Below are 27,844 nucleotides of genomic sequence, written 5' to 3'. Positions count from 1 at the left end.
GACGCGACTTTGGAGGGTAGAAGTAAGGAAAATCATCTCTTATGGGACTTTGAAGAAGTGGTTACCTAAAAGGGGAAATAGGGGTTTAATAATAACTTTTGCAGCAGCGCTGTCTTTATTGTTCCGAAATTAAGATAATTTAATAAAAAAACAGTGATTAAAAAACAGGAATGTATATTTCTTATAAATAATAACAAATACTTAAATAATACATATAGACAATATACAGGTAGAGAGAACATTAATCGACTTAAGTGGGGGGAGCTGCGTGTATAGATCGCCTTCTCAAAAACATTCGACTGCTTGTCGGAAACTGCCTAGCCAATAATATGAGCGACGAGGCTAGAGCCAGTTTGACTGGGAGATTCTGTCCTCCGGGCAGGCTTACGAATACGGTGGCCACAGCTGCCACGTTGTCACCTGAAATATAAGAAATAAAAAAAAAATATCAATCACAAAAGAGAAACGGTTATCATCTCGCATATACGTATTTTCAATCATACCGTGCTGGCAACTCTTACTTTTGGGTCGGTATTTACATGTGCGGAAGTAAATCGCATAGGGATCTTATTAAGTCGGAGTGAAAGAAATGCGACGGTTTGCTGTTGCGGCGTTGCCACATTTTTCCGGTACGCCTTCCCCTATCAAGTAAAGTAAAATCACGATCGCAAACCGCTTATTTTTAAAAGCACTTTTTTTTCGAAAAGATAACTATTTTTTACCTAACTAAAACCTCTAGTTATACCTAACCATACAAAAGCGGCACATGAAATTTTTTCGTGGATTTTTTCTTTTTTTAATTTTAGGTTCATTATTTTCTTATTTTTATTTTTTTTTCTTACTTTTTATTTATTTTTCTATTTATTTCTTTTTTCCTTTTTTCTTTTTCTTTATTTTTGTGTAAGCGTGTTTTATTTGTGCATATCTACTGTGTGAAAAACATTATGAAAAAAGCAACAAACTATTTTTTTTATATAGTAAAGCTGCTTTAAAAACCTTGTTTTCTCCTAATAACAGTTACAAAAATGAAAGTTATTTTCTTTTATTTCGTCTTTTTATTGATATTATTTTTTTATTCTAAATTGCATTTTTTTGAAATTGCGTTTACTGTATTTAGTAAAAAAAATCAGTCACAATAAAATAACAGCTATACATATAAAGAACACAGCATTACCTAACTAAAACCTCTTGTTATACCTAACCATACAAAAGTGGCACGTGTAATTTTTTCGTGGATTTTTTCTTTTTTTTTTAAATATTTGATTCATTATTTTTTTATTTTTAATTTTTTTTCTTATTATTTTTTATTTATTTTTCTATTTATTTCTTTTTTCTTTTTTTATTTTTGTGTAAGCGTGTTTAATTTGTGCATATCTACTGTGTGAAAACATTATGAAAAAAGCAACAAACTATTTTTTTTTTCAATTATATAGTAAAGCTGCGTTAAAAAAACCTTGTTTTCTCCTAATAACAGTTACAAAAATGAAAGTTATTTTCTTTTATTTGGTCTTTTTACTGCGTTTACTGCATTTAGTAAAAAAAATCAGTCACAATAAAATAACAGCTATACATTATAAGGAAATCATTTTTTTCAGTGTATTTAAAAATTTCTTTCAATGAAATTCAAGACCATTTTTTTTAGTATACAAGTAAGTTTAATTGGCAAATTAAGTGATTTCAAGCTCAAAGAATTTGAGACACATCTTCAAAAGAGCTGAAGCTTACTGTCGCTTCTGTATCAGTGTTGCCAGATGAAGTTTTGTAAATTTCCTTGATTGCTAATTCAAAATTCCACAGAATTTCGTGACTTTTCCCATTAATTTTGTATAAAATATTTTCTAAAATTTATTTATCTCTATAAAAAGATAAAATCATTAGATATGTTTCTGAGCATTTGAAATTGAATTATAATGATATCGTTAGGGTGTCCATATAATTTACAACGAGAAAACGTCAGTAATCGCGATAATTTAACTCAACTTTTTAACACGTAATACGCGATAACTCAAGAACTACTTTTTTATATCGAAACTTTTTCTATTTTGAAGTTCGGGTCTTTTACAAGATGTTTAAATAAGAAAAATTCGATAGGCTTGTTTTTTTTCATGCAAGCATTTTAAAAACCCCATCCATTTACTTTTAGTGCATAGCAATTGTCAGCAATCAGATGTAACTTTTTTATTTATAAAGATTACACATACTGTTTGAGAAAAAAATATAGCAGAAATATTAAGAAAATTTTGGGAAAAAACTACAATCAATTATTTCTAATGAATTTCTAGATATCGATTTTTGAGTTCTAATAGCGCGACTACTGTCGAACACCAACTCAATTCCACTTGTTTAGTTAGTTGTTTAGTTTACCAAAAATGTAAGTGTTTCTAACTTGCACTTAAAAATTTACAAACTATAGGGAAAACACCGTATGATCGAAAAAAAAAATGGCGCCCAGTTGGCTGGGAAATGACGATCGATGACATTTCCCATATAAATTTACATATAAAATAACAGCGATCTTCATTTCATAGTCATCGCTGATGCCTTTTTTTTTTCGATCATACGGTGTTTTCCCTATAGTTTATTCTAAGATGAACGCATGATGTACACCTTTCCCCAGAATTTTAAGTACTGATTGGGTCGACCGGTCGATCGCGACGAATCTGCATATCCCCTCCCACGTCTCTTAGTAATGTGCACAGTTTCTCAGTTTATTTTAAACGTTTGGCAACGTGTTTACTCTTCTCTCTTTGTTCAGTACATTATAAACGCATTGACTCTTTTTACATACGGAAATCTCGACCCAAAAGTAACCTAACCAGCCCTTAGTATAAGTGGCGTGCATATATAATAACATAATCACATCTTGAATTCTCACGTACTAATACTATAATAGAGAAATAATTATTATATTACATTACATTATACATCATAAATCAAAAAACAATCTAAAATTACTTTTTACGATTGTTGATAAAAAAACAGCGTTGTCATATTTATGCACCTATCTTTTTTAACTTATATAAAAGTGTTCAAGTATGTATGATTGTAAACAAATGGTGCTTTATGAATAGAATGCTGTGTCCCCCCTTTTCTTAGATGTATTTGGTCTTGATAATATGTTATCACTATGGAGTGTAGATATGAGGAGAAATATCTCTTATGGGACTATTTGAAAAAGTGGTGACAAAAATGGGAAGAATAATAACCACAGTGGCGCTAATGACGCATAAATCTAAAAAATGAAAAGTAACCACAGATAAGAGAATAAAAGTAACATAACCAAACCCAAAAAAGCTTTGTTTTTATTTTTTAGAATACAAAACAATTATTTTTATATATTAGAGGCCCAGTATATCGCTGCTGAATAAAAATCGATCATTTATTTCATGTGACATGAAAATAAAATTTGCATTTTTTTGAAACCCGCGCCATCACGTCAAATATTTATCTCTTTTGAACCATTTCCCGTTAAAAAAATTTTCGGTGCATATTTTAAATTTTAGGTTTTTGCTACAACAGCGCCACCTTAAGTCTTCCCCCATTTTTTAACGCACGAAGATATTTCTCCTTAACTCTACACTACATAGTTATCACTATTTATTAGTTTGCTTTTGTCTGCCACTCACCTGTTGGTTCGATAGCCACCGGCCTGACCTCGTGATGCGCGTTCCTCTTGCCCGTCGGCGTTTTCGTCGTCAGATCCAACGTCACACCGGCGAACGGCCTCTTGGCCATGTGTAGCATCTCCACTACGTGCCTGCGCCGGGCGTGACGCGCGTCGGCCGCCTGTTTGGCCTTCCACGCCACCACGCACGCGGCCAGGAAGAGGAAGAACACCGAGAAAAAGACGGAGAAGAAGACGAAGAGGTCGATGTGGAGCTGGTCCTGGCGGGAGAAGACCACGCCGTAGGCTGGCTGGTGCTCGTCGATTGATTGGAGGACGAGGAAGAAGCGGGTGTTCTCTAATTTGTGGTATTCCTGTTAAGAGAAATATGTTGTTTGTTTAAAAATCTGTTTCGGTACAAGAGGGAAATTTACTCAGACAAATACCATATTTAAGGTTGATTCTCACTATACCTTCCGTATCAGCTCCCTTCCGTTTACATAAAATATTATTTCATGTAAACGAATAGAGGACAATGCACACTATCCGTTCCGTTTCCGTTCAAGTTCTTACATTTGTACCAACTGTGTTAACATTTTGCTGATATTTGTTTATTCTTTCACTTCTTAATTAAATCTATTACCTTTTTCAAAAGATACAAATTTTTAAAATAAAACTTTCGTAATGATCTAAACTGTACAACAAAAAGTATATAACTGATACGGAACGGAAGCTTACCTATAGCGTCAATACAAAATAAAAAATACGGAACGGATATGAAATGGATATGGAACAGAAACGGAAGGTATGATGAGAATCAACCTTTAATCATACAAATACTCAAAAAATAACACAATCTTTCACAAGTGTCTGGATTCTTACAGGGTCCGGCAATAATGCGTCGGGCATCTGTAGCTCCTAGAATAAAAAGCTTGGGAATTTTGTTTAAGTACAAACTTTAAGTATGTACGAGGATATACAGGGTGGTCGAAATTGGTCTGTTTTAACAGAGAAACCCTATTTCTTGACTAGATGGAGCAAAACCGACATAGATGTCATGGGCTAGATTTCTGAGATATGTTTAATGACATGATGATATTTTCACTGCCAACTCAGATTGAATTTTTTGCCATTTTGAAAATTGTCCATAACTTTTTTATTTCGCGGAATAATAAAATTCTGTAAAAACGTTCCTTAAGTGCTTTTTTAAGCACAATCCAGAGGCGTAGTTAGTTTTTTCTATGTTTGCTCTTGTTGTCAGAAATAATAAAAAATATAATTTTTTCCGTATCTATTTTCCCCGTATCTCAGTTGGCAGTGAAAATATCAACAGGTGGATTACGCCATTAAACACGTCTCTGAATTCGAGCCCATGACATCTATGTCGGTTTTGCTTTATCTAGTCAGGAAATAGGTTTTCTCTGTTAAAACATACCGATTTCGACCACCCTGTACATCAGGAAAATATTTTAACTTTTACAGAGTGGCTGAAAATGTTGATCTCTAAATACAAAAAATGTTAATTTTTTAATTCTCTATCTATTAAAATAATAATATACAGGGTGTTCCGTTTAAAAAAAAACGAAGAAAAATTATTTTATATTTTAAAAAGTTTGGCGTAGAATTTTGAACATCCTGTATGATTTACGATTACCATATTTATAGCAATTTAAGTACAGACCATCTAAAGCAAATACCTAATATAGTTTTGGTTTCAGGACAGTTCTTGTATTTTTAATACTTTTTTTTTAAAAAGGTTGAAAAATATATTTTTTTTTTATTTATTTATTAATATCTCTAAACCTATCGAAATATATTTACTCATATATTAGGATTATGTAAAGTGATCTGAAGAGAAGCCAAAAATGCAATAATATACAAGGTGTTCCATTTAAAAAATCATCCCGATCCACTCACATGTTTTTGAGCCACCCTATAGAAGTCGAAATATATTCTTGAAATACATACTTTAGGTCTGCACTTATAACAAAAATCACAAGTTTTTTTTATTCTAGGAGCTACAGATGCCCGACGCACTATTGCCGGACTCTGTATAGATAAATATAACATGAAGTCAAATAATGAAAAAGGATTATAAATTATAATTAGTAATTTGTAAATAAACAAACGGGTCGTTTACATTTTTTTGTTTGTATATGTTGGGTCAAAACAAAACAATGTATATGGTTAGTCAAACGTTTATACATGTCTGTAACAATTAGATTCAAAGAACACACAGCTTAATTAAGATATATGGTGAAGCAAAATGTATTTTCAAAAAAAATGTATTTTACTCTAAACAAACTTACCAATTTACTATCTTGGAAGTTATTTTGTGCGAAACATACCTCTGGAAGTGTGATTACAAGCCTAGAAGTGAGATTCCTAACTGTCAAAATAGTCTTTGGCTGCGTCACTGTGATGTAAGTTCGAAGGCCTACCGCCTCGGTTTTGATATGCATGTCTTCAGATCTATGGCTTCCATTCTCAAATGGTCTACGAAAGAAATTAGTATTAAGTATGTTATAATAAAAATAATATACTCTGTTTTTTTTCTCAGGTAAGATTTCGACAGACGATGACAGAAGAAAAGCAGATGACGTCCCATACCAATCTATTTATTTTACTAAAAAAAGTTTCTAATAATTTTTAAGTTATCTATGGATGGGTTTAAATATAAATCCGTCATGCGTCGTGTCTTGTTGTTTTTAACCAGTTTTATTGGTTTATTTAAAAAATGACAGATCGTATTTCATTTTTATTGGTTTGACGGAACGATGAACGACAAACGGACACCGATGCGTATGAACTCGCCTCTAGATTTTTGTCATTTTTGACGCTTGTCAAAGTCTTGCCAAATTATAGGTTATAATTTTCTGTCAACTTTTGTTTAATACCTTACGCAATACCCTGCGTTTTGGAAGATGATGCATTTTGATTCGTATTATTACGTGTGTTTTGTGTCTTTTGAAGTCAAGTGGAGGAAAAATCGAGTGAAAATTAACTGTAAACCCAGAGCACAGTTTATGGTTAATACTCGCTGCCCAGGCAGAAAGTCTTATACACCAATGAAGTTGCCATCGATAAAGTTTGTATGCCATTTCGTCGTAGATAAGTGCATCTCCGTATATAGTAGAAGGATCAAACTAAACACATACTAAAAACTGGAGTAGCTGTAAAATATCGACATCACACGAGAGGTAATAATGGATTTTAGTACTGCAGAAAAATAATGTCAAAAGGTACTGGTTTAAAAAAATTAAGATTAAAGTTAATTAATCAACCTGTAAGGTATAAAATTTGGTAGGTGTTATTATTACTAAAATAGTTTGTTTTATTTACCTATGTTGTTTTATTTATTCCTGTGGAATATTACAAATTTGTATTTGTACATAAGTTATATTGATAAATATAATCATAAATGCGGGTAGTTTCATAAAGCTTGAAAGTAAATAATAGTTCTTTTTTATATTTTTTTGGTATGTAGTGTCTTGTTCTTGTTTGTTTTGTATTAACACATACCGTTTTTATTAAATAAAATAACTCGATTACATTTTTTCAGTTTTATACAGTTTTTTTTCACAATATTTTGAAGTAATCACTTGTCATCTTGTCAATCAAATTTTAAATATATCCTGCTATGCGTTCCAGTTGTACCAACTTATTTCTTTGTAAAATAAAATAAACTACTTTGAAATTAAAATGACAGACACATCTATCACTGTCAAGGATCTTCTCGTTGGACAGACTATATATGATGTTGCTCCATATAAATCTATATTAATATATAAAATCCTTAAGTGACTGACTCACTGATTAATCAGGATCCTGCTCAAACCACTCAACGTAAGAAACTCAATTTTGGCATACAGGTTGATTCTAGGGTGTAGAGTTTCGATAAGAAGCGATTTTTCGAAATTCCAGTTCCAAGGGGAGAAACCACCCTTCAAATATTACGATATTTTTATTTAAAAAACGGTCAAGTTTCCCAAAAAACCCTTAAACACGTATATTTTATTTTGTTTTTTACATATTTAAGATTTTTTCAAAATGTATACAGAGTGTTTCGAAAAATCTGGTCATTGATTAGTCACGATCCTGCTTAAAGAACTTGACGTAAAAAGCTGATTTTTGGAAAACGGATTGACTTGGTGTAGAGGTTCGATAAGAAGGGATTTTTCTAAACTCGAATTCTAAGGGGGTGAAACCACCCCCCAAATATTAGAATATTTTTTATTTAAAAACTGGTGAGTTTTTCGGAAAAACTCTTAAACACGTATATTTTATTTTGTTGTTTTACATATTTTAAGATTTTTTAAAAATGTATACAGGGTGTTTCATAAAATATGACCATTGAGTAATTACGATTCTGCTTAAACTGCTTGACGTTTAAAGCTGATTTTTGGCAAATGGATTGATTGTGGGGTGTACATGTTCGATAAGGAGGGGTTTCTCGAATCTCAAATTCCAAAAGTGTGAAAACGGTTTTCGTATTCCAAGAGGGTGAAAACCCCTCAAATATTACAATATTTGTTATTTAAAAAACGGTTAGTCTTTCGGGAAAACGGTTTGAAATTTTTTAAAAAATCATACAGAGCGTTCCAAAAAGTTGGGTAATTAATTAATCACGATTCTGTTTAAACTGCTTGACGTAAAAAGCTTATTTTTGGCAAACAGGTTTTTCGAAAGTCAAATTCCAAAACCCCTCAAATATTACCAAGTTATATAATAATATCGCCATATTGTTTTTTCTCATGCTGACATAAATGTGACAAAATTTTATCCAGTTTGTATGTTAATGGAAATTCTTGCTTTGCTTTATCATCACCAATACAAATGATTAATTCGATGCGAACGAAGTCGCGGATAGACGGTAGTATTTATACATAATTCATAAAATTGACGTTAGACTAATTATTTTGATAAATAGTAACTAAGTGCTAAATTGCAAAGCATTGTGTTGTGTTCCCATTCTTCTTCAAAGACCAAGCGAATATTCATCATTTCGGCCATCTTCAACAAGATCAATGACTTTTGAACAATCTTTGGCACTAGGAACAATATTCAGTCATATACAACAATAATCACCAAAGCCACCTTGTCATTATAAAGAATAACATCAAAAGATAACGATAATTGAAAAAAAATGCAAAATGTTTGTGGCAAGTGCATTTCTCTCTTAAAAATTAACCGAGGCATATGTGTTGACATGTGTCAAAAAACAAAATGCTCAGGAGACATGGTTCTAATCCTTTGAATAAGAAGACTAAGGAAGGAGCATACCAAAAATCTTAGGTACACCGCGATGGGCCTCAAATATGGCCGACTTAAATTCCGGTTTATCAGTGTCGTTCTAATTTTATTTAAAAAATGTAAAACTATGATGTAGGGTAGACGTGGGGTAGACTCAATAGTTTGTTGTTTTATTTTACGTTGTGAATAAATGTTGGTAGTTATTAAAATTGTTATAAAAATATATAATTCTAATAAAAATAGATAAGTTATAATAAGTATTTATTACCACAAACATCCGATACGCTACTGAAGCAGGTAAGTCAAATTGACGAATCTAAATTCTTTGACATCTAATCTTTGACAAGTAATAAATAAAAGCTAAAATGCAAGAAAAATATATAATTTAGTTAATTTAAGTGAATTTCATAAATGATCGGTTTACTACACGTATGTATATTATATAGTCACTTACTAGCGAAAAGTTGTTCCATTATTTCACTCAATTTTTGCCGAGAGCTACTGCACGCTACACAACCAACTATTTTAGAGTCTTTTTCGATAAATCGCGATAGTGTCACTGTTAATTTAAGTTCTGCCACAATTTCCATCTAGATTTACTACCTTTATACAACTATCAGTAGTAGAATAAATAATAAATAACATAAAATAAGCTCCGTAAAGACTGACAAATCCACAAAATTTCAAATCAAATTCAAATGTGTCAAATGAATCGTCAAACAGAACTGTCAAGGATCCCCACCCTAGAGAGCTTTTATGGTGGCTTTTCCGCCCACCATGCATGAATACATGGATAGCATTATGCTCATTCCTTAGTCTTCTTATTCAAAGTTCTAATCGAAAAATAATGTTTTAGGAAAAATTACTACAGGGTGTTTTAAAGTTAAGGTGAAAAATAACCCTTCAATTAACCCTGTTCAATAAGCCAAATACTAAAGATTATAAAAAAACTGAGTTGATGAATTAAAGTTGATAGATTTATATACAGTTTGCTAAAAAATTCATAAAAACAGAGCTAAAAGTAAAAAAAATATAACACATTACAACTGAGTGTACATTCTCACCTGTAAATTTCATCTAGTTCAATGTCATTGATTCCCGTTGTAGTGTTGGGACGAGCAACGTAGGTGTCATCGTGTGTACTCATAAACACGTTTAAAGCCCCTTGAGTCACGTCCACTACAATCCTAATATCTACGTTCATGAATCTAGGCTGTATCACGAAAAACACCAACTCGCCTGGCTGTAAAGGTCTAGGCATCTTGCATTCATCTAAAAATCGAAATTTTACCAATTCATCACAACACACATAGTCCTGGTAAAGTTGCCGCATCTAAAGATAAGACCAGCTACTAAGCACGCGGTCGCAATGGAATAGTGTCATTGATGAATCGGTGGGTTCATCTTTAGATGCGGGAACTCTATACCCTATTTAATAACCTACCAATTGGTTTGGCATTGAAACACATTTTATTGTCGACAGACATTTGCTTGTAGCATTGCCTTCCGTTAGTGGGCGTTCCTAAAAATCCTTCTCTGCATTTGGCACATTGTACCTACAGAAAATTTGATAGTTTTTGATTATTATTTCTTATTTTATTGAAGTGTGTTCAAGTTAATTTCAGTAATACTATTAGTCTAAGAGCCTAGCAACGTTTTCGAGAAAGTATTTTAAGACGTCTGGCTCTTTGATATATCTTTTGCTATGCTCTCTGGAACAGCATGCGGCCCGTCTGTCTGCCGATACCCGTTGCGTTCACTACTGCGCATCGAAAGAAGATCCTATATTTATTATTAATTTAGTCCTATAAATTCTAGTATTGAATATAAATCGAACATGTCTCCATAGCGCAGTGCGTAGAGTTTCCGACTACGAACCGAGGATTCAAGAGTTCGAATCCGGGTCAGGGCAAAGACTTTTTTATTTTATTTTCGTTTATGTTCTGATAGTAAAGTATTAAATAACTCTGGTGATTCAAAAAAAACAAATATTTAATACTTTACTATCAGAATATAAACGAAAATGAAATAAAAGTCTTTACCCTGGCTCGGATTCGAACTCTGAATACTCGGTTCGTGGTCGGAAACTCTACGCACTGCGCTAAGGAGACATGTTCGATTTATATTCAATACTAGAATTTAAAGGACTAATAAAAATATAGGATCTTCTTTCAATGCGCAGTAGGGAACGCAACGTTTACCGGCAGCTAGACGGACCGCATGCTGTTCTAGAGAGCATACTAAAAGATAATGCGACAATGATTAGAATGGTCACTAACGGAATTAGTACTGGGAGAATTGTCAGATCAGGGGCTTGGAACACCCTCAAAAAGGAAATACCACTCCTGCAACTCCCAGTGGACGATATGCCAAGAACGTACAACTTTGACAAACATGTCAATGTAGTATTGAGCAATAAGAAGGATTGGAAGAGCGAAACGCTTGCCCAGCAGTTAAAAAGACCATACCAAACTTGGTATACTGATGCTTCCAAAACCAATACGGGAACAGGGATCGGAGTGTTGGGCCGAGAGCTAATTACTCCGAACCAATGGGCACTTACCCTAGTATCCTACAGGCAGAAATCTACGCTATCGAGAGATGCGTACAACTTATCTTAGATAGGAACTATCGGAAACAAGAAATAGCCATCTTATCTGATAGTCAAGCAGCGTTAAAGGCGATCAACTCAGTCTCAATCAATTCGAAATTGGTCAAAGAATACATAGAGAAGCTGAATAAATTAGGCAAAGAAAACAAAGTCCTCCTACACTGGGTGCCTGCTCACCAAGGGATAAAAGGCAATGAAAAAGCAAATAATCTAGGTAGAAAAGGAGCGAACACTCCACTAACTGGACCAGAACCGTTCTGCTTTCCAAGTGGTAACCAACTCAAGGAGGAACTCAAGAACTTGGAAGATTCCATCCGCAACCTGGAATGGAAATCTTGCAATGGTCTAGGACACTCGAAGAAGTTTCTGAGGGCTTATGATCAATAAAAATCACAGATCTTCCTAGGTCTGAGTAAGAACAATCTTCGGATTATCACGGGGTTTTTAACAGGACACTGTCTCCTCAATGAACACCTCAGTAGATTGAAACTAAGAAGAAACGGCGAATGCAGATTCTGTGGGGAAGATGGTGAAACACCAGTACACCTCATAACTGAGTGCGCCGAGACGACAACCATTCGTGCCATGAATTTTGGTACGACTGATATTGGAGATGGAGAACTACCCTCTATAAAACCGTCCCAGATACTGGCTTTTGTCAAAGCCCTGGGACTGTATGATGAGTTATGATTCAAGAAAGGGGGGCACAATGGATCTGTAAGGTCGAAGTGATTAACCCCCCTCCCACTCATTCTAAATTCTAAAAAAAAATACTAAAAGATATATCAAAGAGCCAGACGTCTTAAAATACTTATCTTTCCGACGTTGCTAGCTGTCGTACTATATGGAGCGATCTAAGGTAGATAATTTTCAAATTTTAAATACTCAGTAATTTCAACTTTACATATGTGACTGTAAATAAAAGAAGCCATTTTGTAAAAATAGTACCATAAATAATGTTATACAAAACATACACGACTTACCTCCCAACAAGAAGGCTGGGCAGAATTTCTACCCTGTCCAGAACACTCGTCGCTTACGGTGTTATTTTGACAGTCGCACTGGTCACCTGTCACAGGATGACATTTCGTCCCGTGGCCGTGACAGTCGCACGACCTACACGGGTCTCCGAGCACATCGGACCCCCTAAAGTTCCCTATATGAAGTAAAAATATTAATTATTATACAATATGAAAGATGACAACACTAAGCTGATAACTATCAATAATTTTTTGTTTATTAACGACTACTAGTATGACGTCACGTTACCTGTAATGCACTCGTCGCATCTGTTCCCTGTGGTTTTGTCCGTGCATCTCAGGCAAACTGCGTCGCCTTTAGGACCGACGTGTAACGTTTCCAATAGTACTTCAACGTCGACATAGTCGTTGCGCTGTATAGAGAACGTAGAATTGGCATCAACGCAATAGTTGGAATGTCCGTGACAGTATTCCGAACATGGAACGCACGCTGTTCGATTGGTGGGGTCTCCGACAAAAAACGGTTCGCAAAATTCACACCTGTCACCCTAAATCACAGAACCACAAAGAAAATTTAGATAAAAATAGTTTGGATAAAATCCAATGAGATCCAAAGCAACAATACAATGACATCTAATATATTCATAGAGTTAGAATACAGAGGTAATTCTAATAAGTTCACAGAATATATCCAAAGACATATCTAGATCTGGGAATATCTCTATAGTTTCTTTACTCTATGAATATAATATAGACGGTATCTCAGAGAAATAAGCAAAGATAGATGTGTCCTAACATAAAAATAACCATTTATTTTTAGTCCATTAGAATCACTATATAGACATGTGATCTGTGACTGTTGCATCATCAAATATTTTGCTTATTTCTCTAAGGTATGTAGGTATATAAAAGCAAACTGAAAGTACCTTAGTGTTATTATGACACTTGATACAGTGATCCAGTTTGTCAGGCCCTTCGCAGTTGGAATGGCCGTGACAAAGACACTGAATCGAACAATTAGCCCCCACATAACCGAATTCACATTCACATTTCGACGGTGCCACACAGCGACCCCTAACACATCCTAAACAAACACAAAAGATGTATAAACTGATATTTAGAGTAAAAATAATTATACTCATTACTTAATTATTTATGCTATTCTTATTTTATTATTTTGCTAATTTTTGCCTACCCTGCTTTGCAAATAAACATAAAATTCTTCCTTATTATCTCTTATCGAAGGTACCAATGGTTACCCTCGAATTTAGGACACGCTATACACACAGCTTGATTAAACTAGAAATCACTTACCTTGAGGACAGACGGGTTCACATCCGGTACTTCCCAGCTTATAGCCCTCGCCACACACGCACTTGTAGCCGTAGTCCAAGTCTACGCAGATTTCGGAACCGTTCGCGCAGCTGTGGTGACCGTTGGCGCATTCATTTTCTTTCGGACATGTCACGTAATGCCACGTGTAATTTTGATCGTCAACGAAATCTTCCTAAAATATTAATAACAAATTAATTTACAATCTATTTTACCAGAGATATCTGAAAACAGTCTGAATGAGCTCAGACAATATTTATTTAGGCTAAAGAAGTTTATCACTTTTGGTAAAAATAAGTGGAATTGAGTTTGTGTTTGACAGTGGTCGCGCTATTAGAACTCTGAATTCAAAAATCGATATCTCGAAATCCATAAGAAATAATTGATTGTGTGTTTTTTTTGAATTTCTTAACGTTTCTGCTATATTTTAAATATACACTGCAGACAGTATATGAAAATCTTTATAAACAAAAAAGTTATATGATTACTGCAAATCGCCATGCACTAAAACATTTTTTATGGAAAAAAATTATATTATATTACAAATATTATATAAATAAAAAAATGAAATGGAAAAAAACAAGCATATTGACTTTTTCTCATTCAAAGATCTTGTCAAAGATGAGAACTTCAAACTAAAAAAGAGCATATTATCATACTAGTAACTTACCAATAAACTCCCCATTTCTTCGACCACCTTACTACAATCCCCCTTCATCGGCCTCTCGCTATTTCCCTCCGAGCACATCCCCTTCCCACTATCTCCAGGGGCGGCGCACCACCCGCAATTCCCGTGTCTCAAACAGCTCGAGCACTGATCGAAAGCGTTGCAAGGCTCGGGACACTGTTTGGGGTCGTTGGACTCGAGCACCAGACCGCAGGTGCCTCCCGCGCAATACACCGACTGGGAGGCGGAGTTTAGGCACTCGTGCAGTCGCGTCGACCAATGGCAGCCGTGGATCTTGAGGCAGTCCGAGCACGATTGGTAGGTGGAGCAGGAGGCGGGGCATTGGCCGATCACGTGCGCTTCATGGGTGGTGTTGGCTGAAATTTGTTTATTGGAACGTTAGATTAAGGAACGTAATCTAAAAGGGAGCCCTGTATTTCAGGAACTAAAAGGACTAGGACAAATCTGTGTATAGCATCTTTAGTTTCATAAGAAAGTAGTACAGTGATGTGAAAACCGCACTGTGTCTCTCTTCATAATCGAGAAACACCATAAAAAACACGAAAATGGGATATCCAGTACACTAATAATGTACGCACTAATTCTAAAAGTTAATGTTTTGTGAGCAGCAGTTTTTACTAATAATTTACTTACTTCTTTCACATATTCTTCTTGAATAACTCCATTCGCAACGTTCCAGCTGGTGACACTGTACACAATCAGTCGCTACGCATTTTCTAAAAGGACAAATCTACAAAAAAAACACAAATAAAATAAAAATATATACTTAACAAATACTATTTTAAACATTAAATGCTGTACCTGTGACGCACATTCCGTATCTATAGAGTTAACACACGTATCAGTACCATTACAAAATACACAACCAGGTGACAGACTGCACGTGCCACAATCTTTTATAGAGGAACAGTTTCCGCCGATGTATTGGCCTTCGCAAATGCGACCGCTGTTCGAGATTCTTACGGCTAAATAAAAAAACATTTGATAAAAATAAATGGAATAAATAAAGTTACGTTGTATTACTATTTCCGGTAGAGTCTAAGGGACAATCCAGCGTGTTCCTGTGACAGATTTGAGTGACAATGTCGTCGCCATTTTTGTTGGCACAATATCCGCAACCGGGTACTCTTAAACATGTTGTTTTGGTGGAGAACAAGTTGCATATGTCCATTGGAAGCTCTAAAACAATATCAAGACTTGAATAGATGTCAACTTGGGTTTGTATCAAATTGGGAAAAAATCATGTAAAATATAATTCCAGTAAACCAATTTGATGTAACCAGATATGTTATTAAATAACATTAATAATTAAACAATTAGGGGTCGATAATCAAAAGCAGGTCACTGAAGTTGGTTAGTGTAGTTAGATTGTAAACTATTTTGACGACGTAACTGGCGATGACTACAAGGGATAGAAGGAATATAAAAAGGGCATGAAAAAATCAGTTCATAGTGAGTTGATAGTCAAATGGTTAGTCAGAAGATAGTGAAGATGTTCCTTTAAGTACTCCTTTGAGTATACCCTTAGCGAGTCCTGGCATTTCCCGAGATTGACCCATTTGTTTTATATCGTATATTTTTGCACAATAAATGTATATTTTTCTAATAGTTGTTTTGATCAAAAGAGAGGACCTGGTCTAAGCAATTCTAGCAAACAACCCCCAAGCCAAAATTACTCGCCAAAATTACCATCGAATGTCACTCATTTCCCAGCCTTCCTTAACGCCGTTTTTGTCGAAAGTATGATATTATCTTATAGTTATCAGAAAAATGCAGTTTTCAGTTATAGTAAGTCCAGCAAAAGAATACGATTTCGATAGATGACATCCAAGAAACGACAGATAAAAATCTACTTTACCTAAACTGATTATTAAAAAATCACAAAACTTCCTAACCTAATTACCGCTAATTAAAAACCTTTAGTCTGTCTGACAAGTCAGGGAAGACTTCGACAGACGACGTCCGAAAAATGACAGAAAATACAATTTGCCTATGAATTAAAATGACAGACATAACTGTCACTGACAGGATTCCTCCGTTGGACTGATTATATGCAGCCAAAAAGCATTAATTCTCTTTTGTAGTACCTTAAACATAAGTTAACCTACCTATTTTCAATACACTCGTGTGCGTATCAATATCCCAACCACCAATCACATAGGCTGCATCTCCGTCAGGTTCGATTGTCATGGCTTGAGCGTAAGTCTGCTTTGGATGAGGCCCAATTTTTTCCACGGCTATACAATAACAAAAAATAAAATTTCCATGCGATTCACACATAATAAAATAAAAAACTTACACTCAGTCATCAGATTAATCCACTGATTACAATTATATGAGAACGCGTACAGTGTATCGCTTATGTTCCATGGATATATTCTCCCGCCCAAAATCAGCATGTAATGATCTGTGGTAACGGCAGAATGAAAGAATCTCGGTTTTGGCTAAAAAAAATAAATGCAAACCTCTGTCATATTATTATTACTAAAACTATGGAGGGTAGAGGTAAGGAGAAACATCTTTCACGTTGGTCACCAAAATGGAAAAAATAAGGATTCAATAAATGACCACAGTAGCGCTAACAAGCAATAATTCAGTGATCTGAACTTAAGCTGTTATAAATAACGTGAAGTTAGTAAGAAAGAGAGGCAACACGCGCCTTCAGAAATCACATATTATCTATCTCTTTTTAATTATTTCCTGTTTTGACACAATCTCTCTCCAAGCTTGTACACTTTGCATAAAACTAATTAAAAAATAGTCAAGAAATAACTTAAGTAAACTCAGCAATTCCTAAGAAATCTGCAAAAAATATTCAAATGTGTCAAGTGAGAAGGCAAATGAACAAAAACATTCTAAGAGCGATACTAAAGTTTCTAACCTCAATTGTATCTAACGACTTACCACGTATCCACTATTGCCTCCTGTCAGTTCAATCCACGTTTTCGTCTCGTACTCCAACCGATACAGACTGTTGGACATGACGCTCATCTGCTTCTCGTAGACATAACCTCCAAACACGTACAAACTGTTCGTTTGGGAGTGGAACACGGTGCTGTGTCCGAAAATGCCCGCGGGTCCGTTTCCTTTGCTCATTATTTTGGTCCAGACGTTCTTGTCGATAGAGTACTCCCATATAACGTTCAGAAATCCGTGATTCGGGGAATCACCGCCTATGAGTATTAGGCTCTCGTCTCTGTCAGCGTTCCTGTCATTAAGATTGTTAATACAAAGCGATCCAAAATAAATGACATAATTGGCTGTTGTGATCTTGTGGTTATGATTACCAACAACGTCAAAACAAACCAAAAAGCATAAAGGAAATAAGTTTAGATTGGAAAGTGCCCATAAGGAAAATGTAAATACTACTTGGTGCTATTCTTACGATGGTCTCTCTCCAAAGCTTTTGATAATTTCGGAGCGGTTCGGCTTTTTCCAGAATTATGTCGCCAAATATTATTTATTCAAATTTATTATTATTTTCTTTTAACTTTATAAATAAAATACAGTGTGTTGTATTCAAGAAATTTTATTTTATATAAGGCCATATATGAAATACCTAAAAAATATTGGAAACCGACGTTATGCCACGATGCACAATGGTTTTTGCAGTTCACAGTTCACACAGCTTTTTAAGTTTTTAATGCCACTTTTTCACAATTATCACGAGTTTGCGTAAATAAAATTTAAATTAAACTCACAAGATAGCAATAATTACTTTGAAAATGGCTACTTTAAACATTTTTCGATATTTTTTCAATGAGGGCAGTTTAAATTTTGAAAGGTCTTATAATTTTTCATGATTCTGACTTTGACAAGAGAAAATTATTTGTGTTCTTATTTGCGGTTGTTCTTAGCAACCGCTATAGCAGCGCCAGATCCCGTACAACGTATGCACCCCAAAATAATTAATTATAAGCTTGTTTCCTTTATCTATGCCAAAAAGTAAATATTATTAATAAAAATACAGCTTAGCTAAACCTATGGCTAAAGTAATAACAGTATCAATATATTCTACACATCCCTACCTGTAGTACGTCAGCGTGTGCCCGTACAGTGCCGGAGGCCAATCGGTCACCCAGTAAGCCGAAGGCAGCTTTACATTGGCGTAGGGAGATTCAATTTCATCCCACCTCTGATTTGGGATGTCGAATTGCCAGAAATCGTTCAATGTCCTGTTTTAATAAACAAATAATTCAATAGAATCTATTAAAAATAAATTTTAATTAAGGTTTTTACCGATTGTTTAAGTTCTTTTGAGGTTTTGTCAGTCCGCCATACACAAAAATAGCCTGTTTGGAATGTACAATGTCGGCTCCGTGAAAATACCTTCCTTGCGGCATTCTGGCGTCAGGAGTAGATTCAACAGTGACCTAAGAATAACCGAAATATTATATAACATACTATCGAAAAAAAAATCGGCGTCAAAGACGGCTGTGAAATGAATTTTGGCGAAGTCAAGCCCTAGATGTGATTATTTGGTTACCATTTAAAAAACACATCACACTAAATCAAAAATTAAAATCATGAAAATAAATAAATTTACCACATTCTTTGAAGAAATATCCAAAAATAGACAATGATAATTCAATCTTTACCTGTATCCAACTGATATTTTTAGTGTCAAACAGCCTGACATCATTCAAAGGACCGTGGCTCAAAGAATAACCTCCAAACATCCATAGAGAACCTCTTCGATCTGATACCAAGGAGTGACCAAAACGGGGTAACGTTTTTCGTAAATGATCTAAACCCACAGCCAAACGCTCTGTATTGAAGAGTTCTATGAAGACTAGTTGTAACTTGGTTTCCCTGTGAAACAAATATAAATTTACTTACCTGAGTATATGCATATCTAAGATATATTATTCGAAAAATTTAGATAACAGAATGTATCACAGGTCATAATTTTTTGAATAATTTTATTTATTTTTATATTATTTTAAACTACTCCTTACAAACACCAAATAATAGTTGTTACAGGTAAGGGGAAAAATATTATAACACACTTTTTTTCATGTACTCGCTATTTAAACTCGCTCTTTATTTATTTCTATTTTCTAAATTTATCAAATAATTCGATATAAATATATGACTACAAAGCTGATTATATGATTAATTTTGTGAGAAAAAAAACTTACAAAAACTCGAACCTCGTCCAAAGGTTAAAGCTGCATCAAAGAGATTGGAAGTTAGTTAGTGCTGGACAGTTAGTGCTCCACAGATTAGTTATATTAAAACAACTCACGCGATGCTACAATCCTGACCCGTCCATCCTTCATTACAAAGACACCTGCCGTAGTTGGCGTCGCAAGAACCCCGTCCCGCAGCCGAACTGCAGTTGCGAGGGCAGATCTCTTCGTAGCAATTCGGGCCCACAAAGCCTTCCTGGCAGACGCATTTGCCGTCGCGACATTCGCGCGGTGATTCACACGCGTCGCAGCTTATGACTTTGTAGACTGCGCTAAAGCTTTCGTTGGGTGGGCCTTGTTTGTAGTGGACTGTTAGATGACCTGTAAACAATAATTGTTATGTGTAATAGTCAAATTTCTTCTTACAAACTTTTGGTTTACAGAATTTTATTTTTGTTTTATTTTTTGACCCCACGTTGGGCACCAAGACTTTAAACAAACATACATAAACCGTCAAATTCAATATGTTAGAGTCCATTTCACTAGTCCAAAAAAGTAGCAAAATAAGCATTTAACGTTTTATGTAAAACTGCCTAGGTATTTTTACACAAACGAAGAACGAAATTAAAGATACAGGATTATACTATATCCGTATTGTAGTACATTTTTAGACAACTTTTTTATTTTGAAGATTTTGATGGTCAAACATCAACTAAATATTCCTTCTGTTCGGACTAAATTTTCTCGAAAATAAAGACATAATTTCAAATTCCATTACAACACGGAAATAGGTTGAAGTTCTGTGATTACAGTGATATATAATGTATATGGTTTTGTAACAAATTGTTCGCTATTTTATGGCAAATTCGTTCAAGAAAAGTTCGTTAACCTTGATTCAGATTCTTGAGATTAGTGGTAATGTTAGTATTAGGGTTAGATCGGAAGCCTGAACAAAAAAATCTTACCTGTTCTAGACTCGACTATAGCCGTTGGTAAAGCCTCCTGAGTACAAAACACCGCAGACAGTGCACTTTGACTTCCCATATCCACCAATTCCGGAAGACCATCATACACATAAACGGCGTTTTCACCACAGGTTACGTTCAGCTGCGTGGAGTTGATCTGAAGCTGAATAATCGGAGTACCATAATCCACATCCGGTTTAATAATCCACAGACATTCTCCAATAGGTGGTCCTCCATGAGGCGGATTTAAGTTCTGCAGTGAGCTGATTCCTTGACCTTTTGGTTCAGTTAGAACCCCTCGAGCCTCGCATTGGTAGTAACACTGTTGTCCATTTCGGGGATCACCGGAATAATTCGGCTTGCACCGTTCACAATGCAGACCTTCCGTGTTATCTTGACAGAAGCATTCGCCGGTTTCAATGTCACACTCGCCTTTATCTGAATCTCCGTGTCCATTACACTCGCAAGGTCTACAACCTTGTTCTGTGGTCGCATTTCCGAAACTACCCGGTCTACAGTACTCGCAATATTTACCCATGGTGTGGTCCTGGCATTGATCGCATATCTGGTACCCTTCCGGACAGGCTGAGTGGTTGTTACACCCGCAATTTCTCGAACAATCGTCACCGTACCATCCGACATCACACGAACATTTGTACTCCGGTTCACCCTGACAACTCCCGTGAACACACACGTTGTAGCAAGTTCTCACGCAAGAAGACCTCCCGTCTCCGATATACCCTTTCCGACAGTGACAGCTAAAGGAACCGTCAGTGTTTATACAGTCAGCTTGAGGGTGACAGTCGTGAAGTCCTAAGCCACATTCGTCTACATCTGGGCATTGCGCATAAGCCCATTTAGCTTCTTTACCACCCAAAACTTCAGAACAACTTGTTTCGGGTCTTTGAAAGTCTCCTCTTACGCACATTCCTGACATAGGATTCGATGCATCGTGACACCACCCGCAACTTAGAGCTCCTAGACAGGCAGAGCAGTTGGTGTGTGCAGCACAAGCTTTGCATTGTTCTTGAGATTTCGGAGCTAGTGAACTGTTTTCGTGTGTGGTGATGAGGGGAAAGGCTTGGTCCAGCCATTCTCTGCATAATCCGAACTGGTATTCGCTGGTGTATACTGAAAAACTAAAACATTTTTGCGTGGCTTGGCACCAAACGCATCTACCTCTTTGGTCGAGACAAGAGTCACATCCACTGCGCATATAACATGGAGTGGGACATTCAGATGCCTCAATTACCGATCCTGGTTTTTGTCCCATTCTAGTACAACGTGCTTCTTCGATCCACCACTCGCAAATACCCGTAGCTACGCAGGAAGTGCAAGAAATAAAATTACTACAATTGGGACACATTCCCGGTTGTATCGTTAGGTATCTCCAATCTCCGTCCAAAGCACAAGTCTCTTGTTCGTCGTCAGTTCTCGATCGACAAGTATTAGTCAATTCGCACCAACCGCATTGGGAATCGGTTAAACAGTGAAGACAGTTGGTGTACTGAGAGCAAGTACCGTTAGCAAAGGGTTCTAAATATTCGAATGTAAAAACTTTCGGTGTTTCTTCAGGTTTAGAATGTTGAAGCTCCATACGGCTTTGCTGGTGCGGTGTGTATAACTGCCCTACTGTCTTAACACTTTGATAATTTATAGGGATACGTCCTTCAGGGAGATCTTCCGGCCAAGGTCTCGAAGTACAGTTTCGTTCGACTGTTGTGATGTTACAAACCAAAGTATCGGCTAAAGTCACGGTAGTTACAGAGTGACTAGCGCAGATGTTAAGTGTCTCGCGCCACCCTATCGGAAGTCGTAAAAACCCCAACAAATTAGCCACTACTTGTCCTCCCAATCCGTCTATACGAGCCGGTAAAAAAGCAGCCCCGTTAAAGTCTATAGTAGTAGCGTTCAATGTTGTAACATGGTCAGGCTGTGAGAAATTAGCTGGGTGATTGTATTTAATAAAAGTCAATCCCGGTCGATGATCCAACGCCGCGCAATCTTGAGGCTGTCGAATCTCCGTTCCTTTCGGTCCCCACCAGCCTGGTATTTGACTAGGACTGTCCTCTTGAGCCCCGCAAGCGCCAGCGCCGTGAGGATCGTCCTTAGGGTGACATCGGGCGTTTTGCACGCACCAAGCGCACTCTCCTAATCCTAACCTATATGACGCCGAAGAAGAGCTGGATTCTTCGGTGCCGTGTAAATGACCGTGAACTAGACACGAGTGACAGTCCTGGAGAGCGGGACATACCCCCGGACATCTGGCGGTTTGTAGGTTAGTGGTGCAGTTAGCTCCGACTGTCCGGCCATAGCAGCGGTCGTCTGCGCTGCACCATCCGCATTCTGGATCGGCTGAGCAAGCTCCAAATGAGACATGCAACGAGCAAGCTGAAGGAGGGATGCTTCTTAAAGCTGGTGGAGCTGTCCAGGCTAGTAAATCCCCGTTTACATTTCCGTGATATCCGCCTACTATAACTAAAGTGTGATCGTTACGCACGCTGGAAGCGTGAGCAAAAACTCCCTGTTGTTTTGGATACCGCGATTCGTTGTGACTGCCTAAAATGTCCGGGTTGACCCACGTGTGGCAGCCCAAATGATACAAATACATTTGATTGTCGTAGCATATTTCTTCTTTGTTGTGTCTATGTGAGTATCCTCCAAAAATAACCAGATAATTCCCGAAAACGTTGGCACTATGGAAAGCTCGTTCTCTCGGTACAAATTTTTCTCTTAAATGTTCCCTGGTGTAGTGTATTTCGGTCCAGTGCTTATTGTCGAGTTGAAAGGCGAACATTTTGTCGGAGAGCTTGGAAAATCTGGCAACGCCGGCGGCAATGCCTCCGTAAACGATGAGAGAGTTTGTTGCTCTGTGATGGACAGTGGTGTGAGCGACTACCCGGATGTCAAGTGGTTTCCCGCCTCGAGCATGGACTTCTGCCCACTGTTCGGTAAAGTCGGAATGTAGTTTGATTTGCCAGAGCTGAGAAGAGAACTCCCCGTCCGGTGTACTTCCCCCGAAAAGGTAAATGGTGTTGTTCACGCAAGTCAAGGTGTGTCTCGTTAGTTTGGGCGGTCGGTCGACGGAGAATTGCGCGCGCAAGTGCCACAACCGTGTTTGGACGTCGTAGTACCTAAACAAAAATTATTAGGAATACTTTAAATATTTATTTATACGAGGACATTTTAATTTGTCGTGTATATTGATCTTGGTTACTGTTTTATAAAAAATACATATATTTGGAACAGTCTGAAATTAAATATATTAAATGAGACACCACACCACCCAAATAACCTAGAGCATTGTTCTGTTTACCTCTAGTTTGTATATCTTGGCTATTTTCGTTTTGTATAAAGGTTTATCTATACCGGGTGCGTCTCAAAAGTGGCTCACCCCCTATAACTTTTTTATTTTTTCCGATAAAAAAACGATATTTAGTATGTTAATATATAACATAAGTTAGGATTGACTGACGTATTCAATTGTTTTCGGTCACTTCCTGTTTCACCGGAAATGACTACAACTTTTGATTTTTAAATGGCACCCTCGGTGTTTTTTTACTGTATTTGGTAGAAAATGATATTCTGAATAGAATTTCATATCATATGTCAACTTTTGACATTCTCGCTTAATAAAAATTTTTAAATTTTAATCTAGAGTGCTATGGCTATATTAAAAATACTAATTTTTAATCAAGAGACCTTGGAAAAATACATTTGATCGTCTAATGTTTTTAGTGTCTTGTCCTGGCCGGTTAAAAGATGTCCAAATCGTATTTTTAATCATATCTCAATTTTTTTTCAAAAGGAACGAGGGTGGCTCATTAGCATATTTGGCAAAAGCATTTTTTTTCCGAATAATTTGATACCACACACTTGGTATTTCGACTCAAATTGTTGTTATGAACCACATGTTACAATTTCAAATAAACCATATTCGAAAATGTCAAAAATTGACATATGATATGTCATTCTATTCCGAGAGCGTCATTTTCTATCAAATAAAGTAAAAAATATCGAGAGTGCCATTTAAAAATCAAAAGTTGTAGCGGTGAAACAGGAAGTGACCGAAAACAGTTGAATACGTCAATCAATCCTAATTTATGTCATATACTAACATACCAAATCTCGTGCTTTTACCTGAAAAAAATAAAAAAGTTATAGGGGTGAGCCACTTTTGAGAGGCACCCGGTATATATTATTTCTCTGAGAATCTTCCCATTTAAGTATTATTTTATGTTATCACCGTGATTTTTGATTACGATCTAACCAATCTCAAATACTAGTCTTTGCTAGTCTTAATAAAGCAAAAAAAATCCTCAAAAACGCCTCATGTAACTTATGGACACCCCCTAACTGATACCTGAAGCATGAATAATCAACAAACTGAAAAAAAGCTTACCATAGTTGGTCTGACAGATTGCCATCTTTTAACTTGCCACCATACAAAACAAATCCATTGGCTGCGGCACAGCCTGAATGGCCGTATCTTCCGCGAGGTCCCACGACAACTTCTTCGGCCAGGCCTCCGCTATGCCGTTGCCTACGCAAGAACTTGGAAGAATTGTCGCCGAGGGCGTAGAAAATATTGCTGACCAGCGAATTTTGGGGAAGACCCAGACCTTCCAAACCTTAAAAACATTCATAAACGTTACTAGAGTGTTTTCGAAATAATATCAAATTGGGATATTAAAAAATGGTATTTCAATCACTTGTATAGTCTGTCCATTGATAAATAAATTGACTACTTTGTATTTCCCGCCAGTTTGTACAGGTATGGTAGGCTATTAAGATTGGCAAAAAAAAGTTATTTGGGTCATAAATGACCTTAATACAAAATATTTTCATGGTGTCTGTCTATCCGTCTGTCTGTAACACAATAACTCAAAAACCGCTAAACCGGTTTTAACCAAATTTGACACAAAAATACTGTGGCACCCGAGAATCTGGCCATTAGTTTTGGTGGGGGTGGGAGGTTGGTAAGGGGTATGGGAGGGGGTAAAAAATTTTAAAAAATCGTAACTCCAAAATTACAGTAGCTAGCGAAACGCGGTTTTCAATTTAAGATTAGGAATAATATTTGCAACAAAATTTGTAATAACATCAAAATCAGTCAAAGTCGCAGTTTTTGAGATAAAAAAAAATGAAAAAATGCCTTTACTCTGAAACTAAAAGAACTGCCTACCAACTTTTTATTAACATATTTCAGTATGGGCGGCTATACGTGTCTCCCGGCGCCAATGTTTTTTTATTAGAGAAATATATATTTTTAACAATTTTAAAAACAACTATCAGTTATTGACTCAAACTAAGACAAAAGCAGCAAATTGCTGAATTTACCCTACTTTTTAACATGTTTTAAATAAAATTAGTACGCCACTGATAAACCGCAATTTAAAACATCCATATTAAAATTCCTTTGCGGTCGCTTAGTTGATCACAACTCATGTTTAATTCAGAATTTATTAAAAATATATATTTTCGTATAAGTATTAGTTATTTGTTGCATTAATTTATACAATACAGTATTAATTACATGTTAAAACACTTACTTTGTTGAGCAATAAAACGTGCAGCTTCAGCGGGATCCACTCTGTCGACCAGTTCCCAATCTATTAATTCGTTTCCATTAGAATCACGCCAACTATTAGTTTGAAAATTGTACACCTAAAATTATAAAAAATGCAGGTATTCCTTTAAAATTATTATTTACTAATTACCTCAAGATCTGCTAGGACGTGGTTCAGGTCGTACCCTCCAAATACATACAGGGCATCTGTAATTCCTACATAAACAGCGGAGTGAGCCGCCCTAGGCCTTAGTCCTTCGCCAGTTTGAGCCAAATAATGCCAACGCCCATCCGACGGACTTTTTTCAGGCAACGAACACGAACGGCCTGAGTAACCTGACCTACAGATACAATGACCCTTGTCGCACTGACCGTGACGCTCTTTTTTGCCACACTCTATAGAGAAAATATAAATGAATATACGTCTGGGAAATTATACAAGGCGTTCCATAAAGAGAAAAGATATATAGAACATAGGGACGCCCCCTTAAACATTAGCATGCCCTTAAGAAACAACCTGTATATATTTTTTAAAATATGAAAAATATACATACCGTTTGGACATAATTTTCTCGAACAATCTGGCCCACCCCATTGCGCATCATTACAAATACATCTGCCTTTCAAACAATATCCTCTTCCTGTACAATTACCAGGACATGCAGAGATAGTATATTCTGCACGAAAACCATCCAAAACATAGTTTGTATCACTAAAAGTGTAAATTATTCAGAATCCTGTATATTCAAGACTGATTTACCTACCTGTAGAGTAACAGTAACATACTTCCTGATGCAGCTGTTACTCGAGGTGGTGCTGTCCTTCCACTAAAACTTCCTAGAAGAGGAGCATTGAAGGATGATCCATCATACACAAAGACATAGTCGTAAGCACATTCCGTGCCCATACTTCGGAAGGTAAGTGATATAAACCTCTCTGTACTGCTGTTGGACTTTATAAGCCACTCACAATGACTATCCTAAAACCAGGTGTTAATAATAAAACCTTTTTATAAAATAATATAAACAAACCTGGGTATAGTTAGCCCCGATTGGACCTGTACTTAATACTCCTCTTGGAGCAGTTAAAACTCTTCTGGTGCGGTCACATGGTCCAAGTTGTGAAACTACTTTATCCAATGTTAGGATATTCAGTAATAACAATAAGGGGCTAAGCCCCTTCATCGTAAATAATTGAAAGAGTATTCTAAAATTATGAAACAATTAATTTTAGGCCTATTAAAAATGAATAAATAGCAAATAAAATGCAATAAAAACAATAAAATTCACTAATTATTCCTCTCTCACCTTGAAAATGATAATTGTTATTACCTTGACTGGACAACTATAAGGTAGAAAAAATGTTCAGTTTTTTAGAGTAACAACAAAAAAGTTTTTAATATTTGGCCATTCTTTTAGAAAGTTTTTGTTATCTTTATCCATTGATATGAGTACTTTCTTAATGGCAAAACACTATCAAGTAATTAGAAAAACTTGGCACTAAATAACTTTTTGAGCATTTTTACAAGTATCAGTCTTTAAATATGGAATGTGTTTAACACTTTTAAATTCACATTATATGACAACTAGTAATTATTTACGAAAAATAATCTTAAACAAACTTATTTACACTTATTTTTCTCATAATGGTCCATTGGGTCCATATTTTTATTATTTTTGACGTTTTACAAATAACAAGTTGACATATTTT

The 27,844-nt window shown here is 35.9% G+C and overlaps 1 protein-coding gene across 7 annotated transcripts; it reads right to left on the bottom strand.

The window, feature by feature from the left end:
* Positions 1 to 157: 157 nt before the first annotated feature.
* Positions 158 to 27,844, bottom strand: LOC115886445 (multiple epidermal growth factor-like domains protein 8). 7 transcript variants are annotated; one of them, XM_030905597.1, is made up of 29 exons: positions 27,764 to 27,844; positions 27,166 to 27,340; positions 26,899 to 27,113; positions 26,689 to 26,846; positions 26,286 to 26,530; positions 26,118 to 26,232; positions 24,968 to 25,196; positions 20,566 to 23,699; positions 19,717 to 19,981; positions 19,610 to 19,639; positions 19,067 to 19,280; positions 18,708 to 18,841; positions 18,497 to 18,643; positions 17,373 to 17,676; positions 16,768 to 16,912; positions 16,577 to 16,705; positions 15,492 to 15,647; positions 15,270 to 15,433; positions 15,102 to 15,198; positions 14,451 to 14,824; positions 13,763 to 13,955; positions 13,375 to 13,532; positions 12,738 to 12,996; positions 12,452 to 12,624; positions 10,302 to 10,413; positions 9,922 to 10,129; positions 5,914 to 6,100; positions 3,627 to 3,978; positions 158 to 420 (listed from the first exon to the last, which is right to left on the bottom strand). In XM_030905597.1, exons 2-29 carry the CDS (start codon positions 27,316 to 27,318, stop codon positions 251 to 253), a joined length of 8,220 nt encoding a protein of 2,739 aa, XP_030761457.1. In that variant the 5' UTR covers positions 27,319 to 27,340; positions 27,764 to 27,844; the 3' UTR covers positions 158 to 250. The 7 variants fall into 7 exon arrangements, with proteins under 7 accessions (XP_030761457.1, XP_030761455.1, XP_030761456.1 ...); XM_030905595.1 differs by having other exon boundaries at positions 27,442 to 27,837; XM_030905596.1 differs by having other exon boundaries at positions 27,466 to 27,837.

The sequence above is a fragment of the Sitophilus oryzae genome, unplaced genomic scaffold, assembly GCF_002938485.1.
Source record: "Sitophilus oryzae breed Bouriz unplaced genomic scaffold, Soryzae_2.0 scaffold_488_pilon_pilon, whole genome shotgun sequence".
Classification (NCBI taxonomy): Eukaryota; Metazoa; Arthropoda; class Insecta; order Coleoptera; family Curculionidae; genus Sitophilus; species Sitophilus oryzae.
The sequence above is the reverse complement of the archived record's forward strand: the minus strand, read 5'-3'. Positions and strand labels throughout refer to the sequence as shown.

Excerpts from the sequence above, each read along its gene's own strand:
- LOC115886445 (XM_030905597.1), bottom strand. The coding sequence starts at position 27,318 with ATGAAGGGGCTTAGCCCCTTATTGTTATTACTGAATATCCTAACATTG. Across the intron at positions 19,982-20,565 it reads TATAGTCGAGTCTAGAACAG|GTCATCTAACAGTCCACTAC; the intron begins GTAAGATTTTTT and ends TATTGTTTACAG. Across the intron at positions 12,997-13,374 it reads AGTGTCATAATAACACTAAG|GGTGACAGGTGTGAATTTTG; the intron begins GTACTTTCAGTT and ends TCTGTGATTTAG.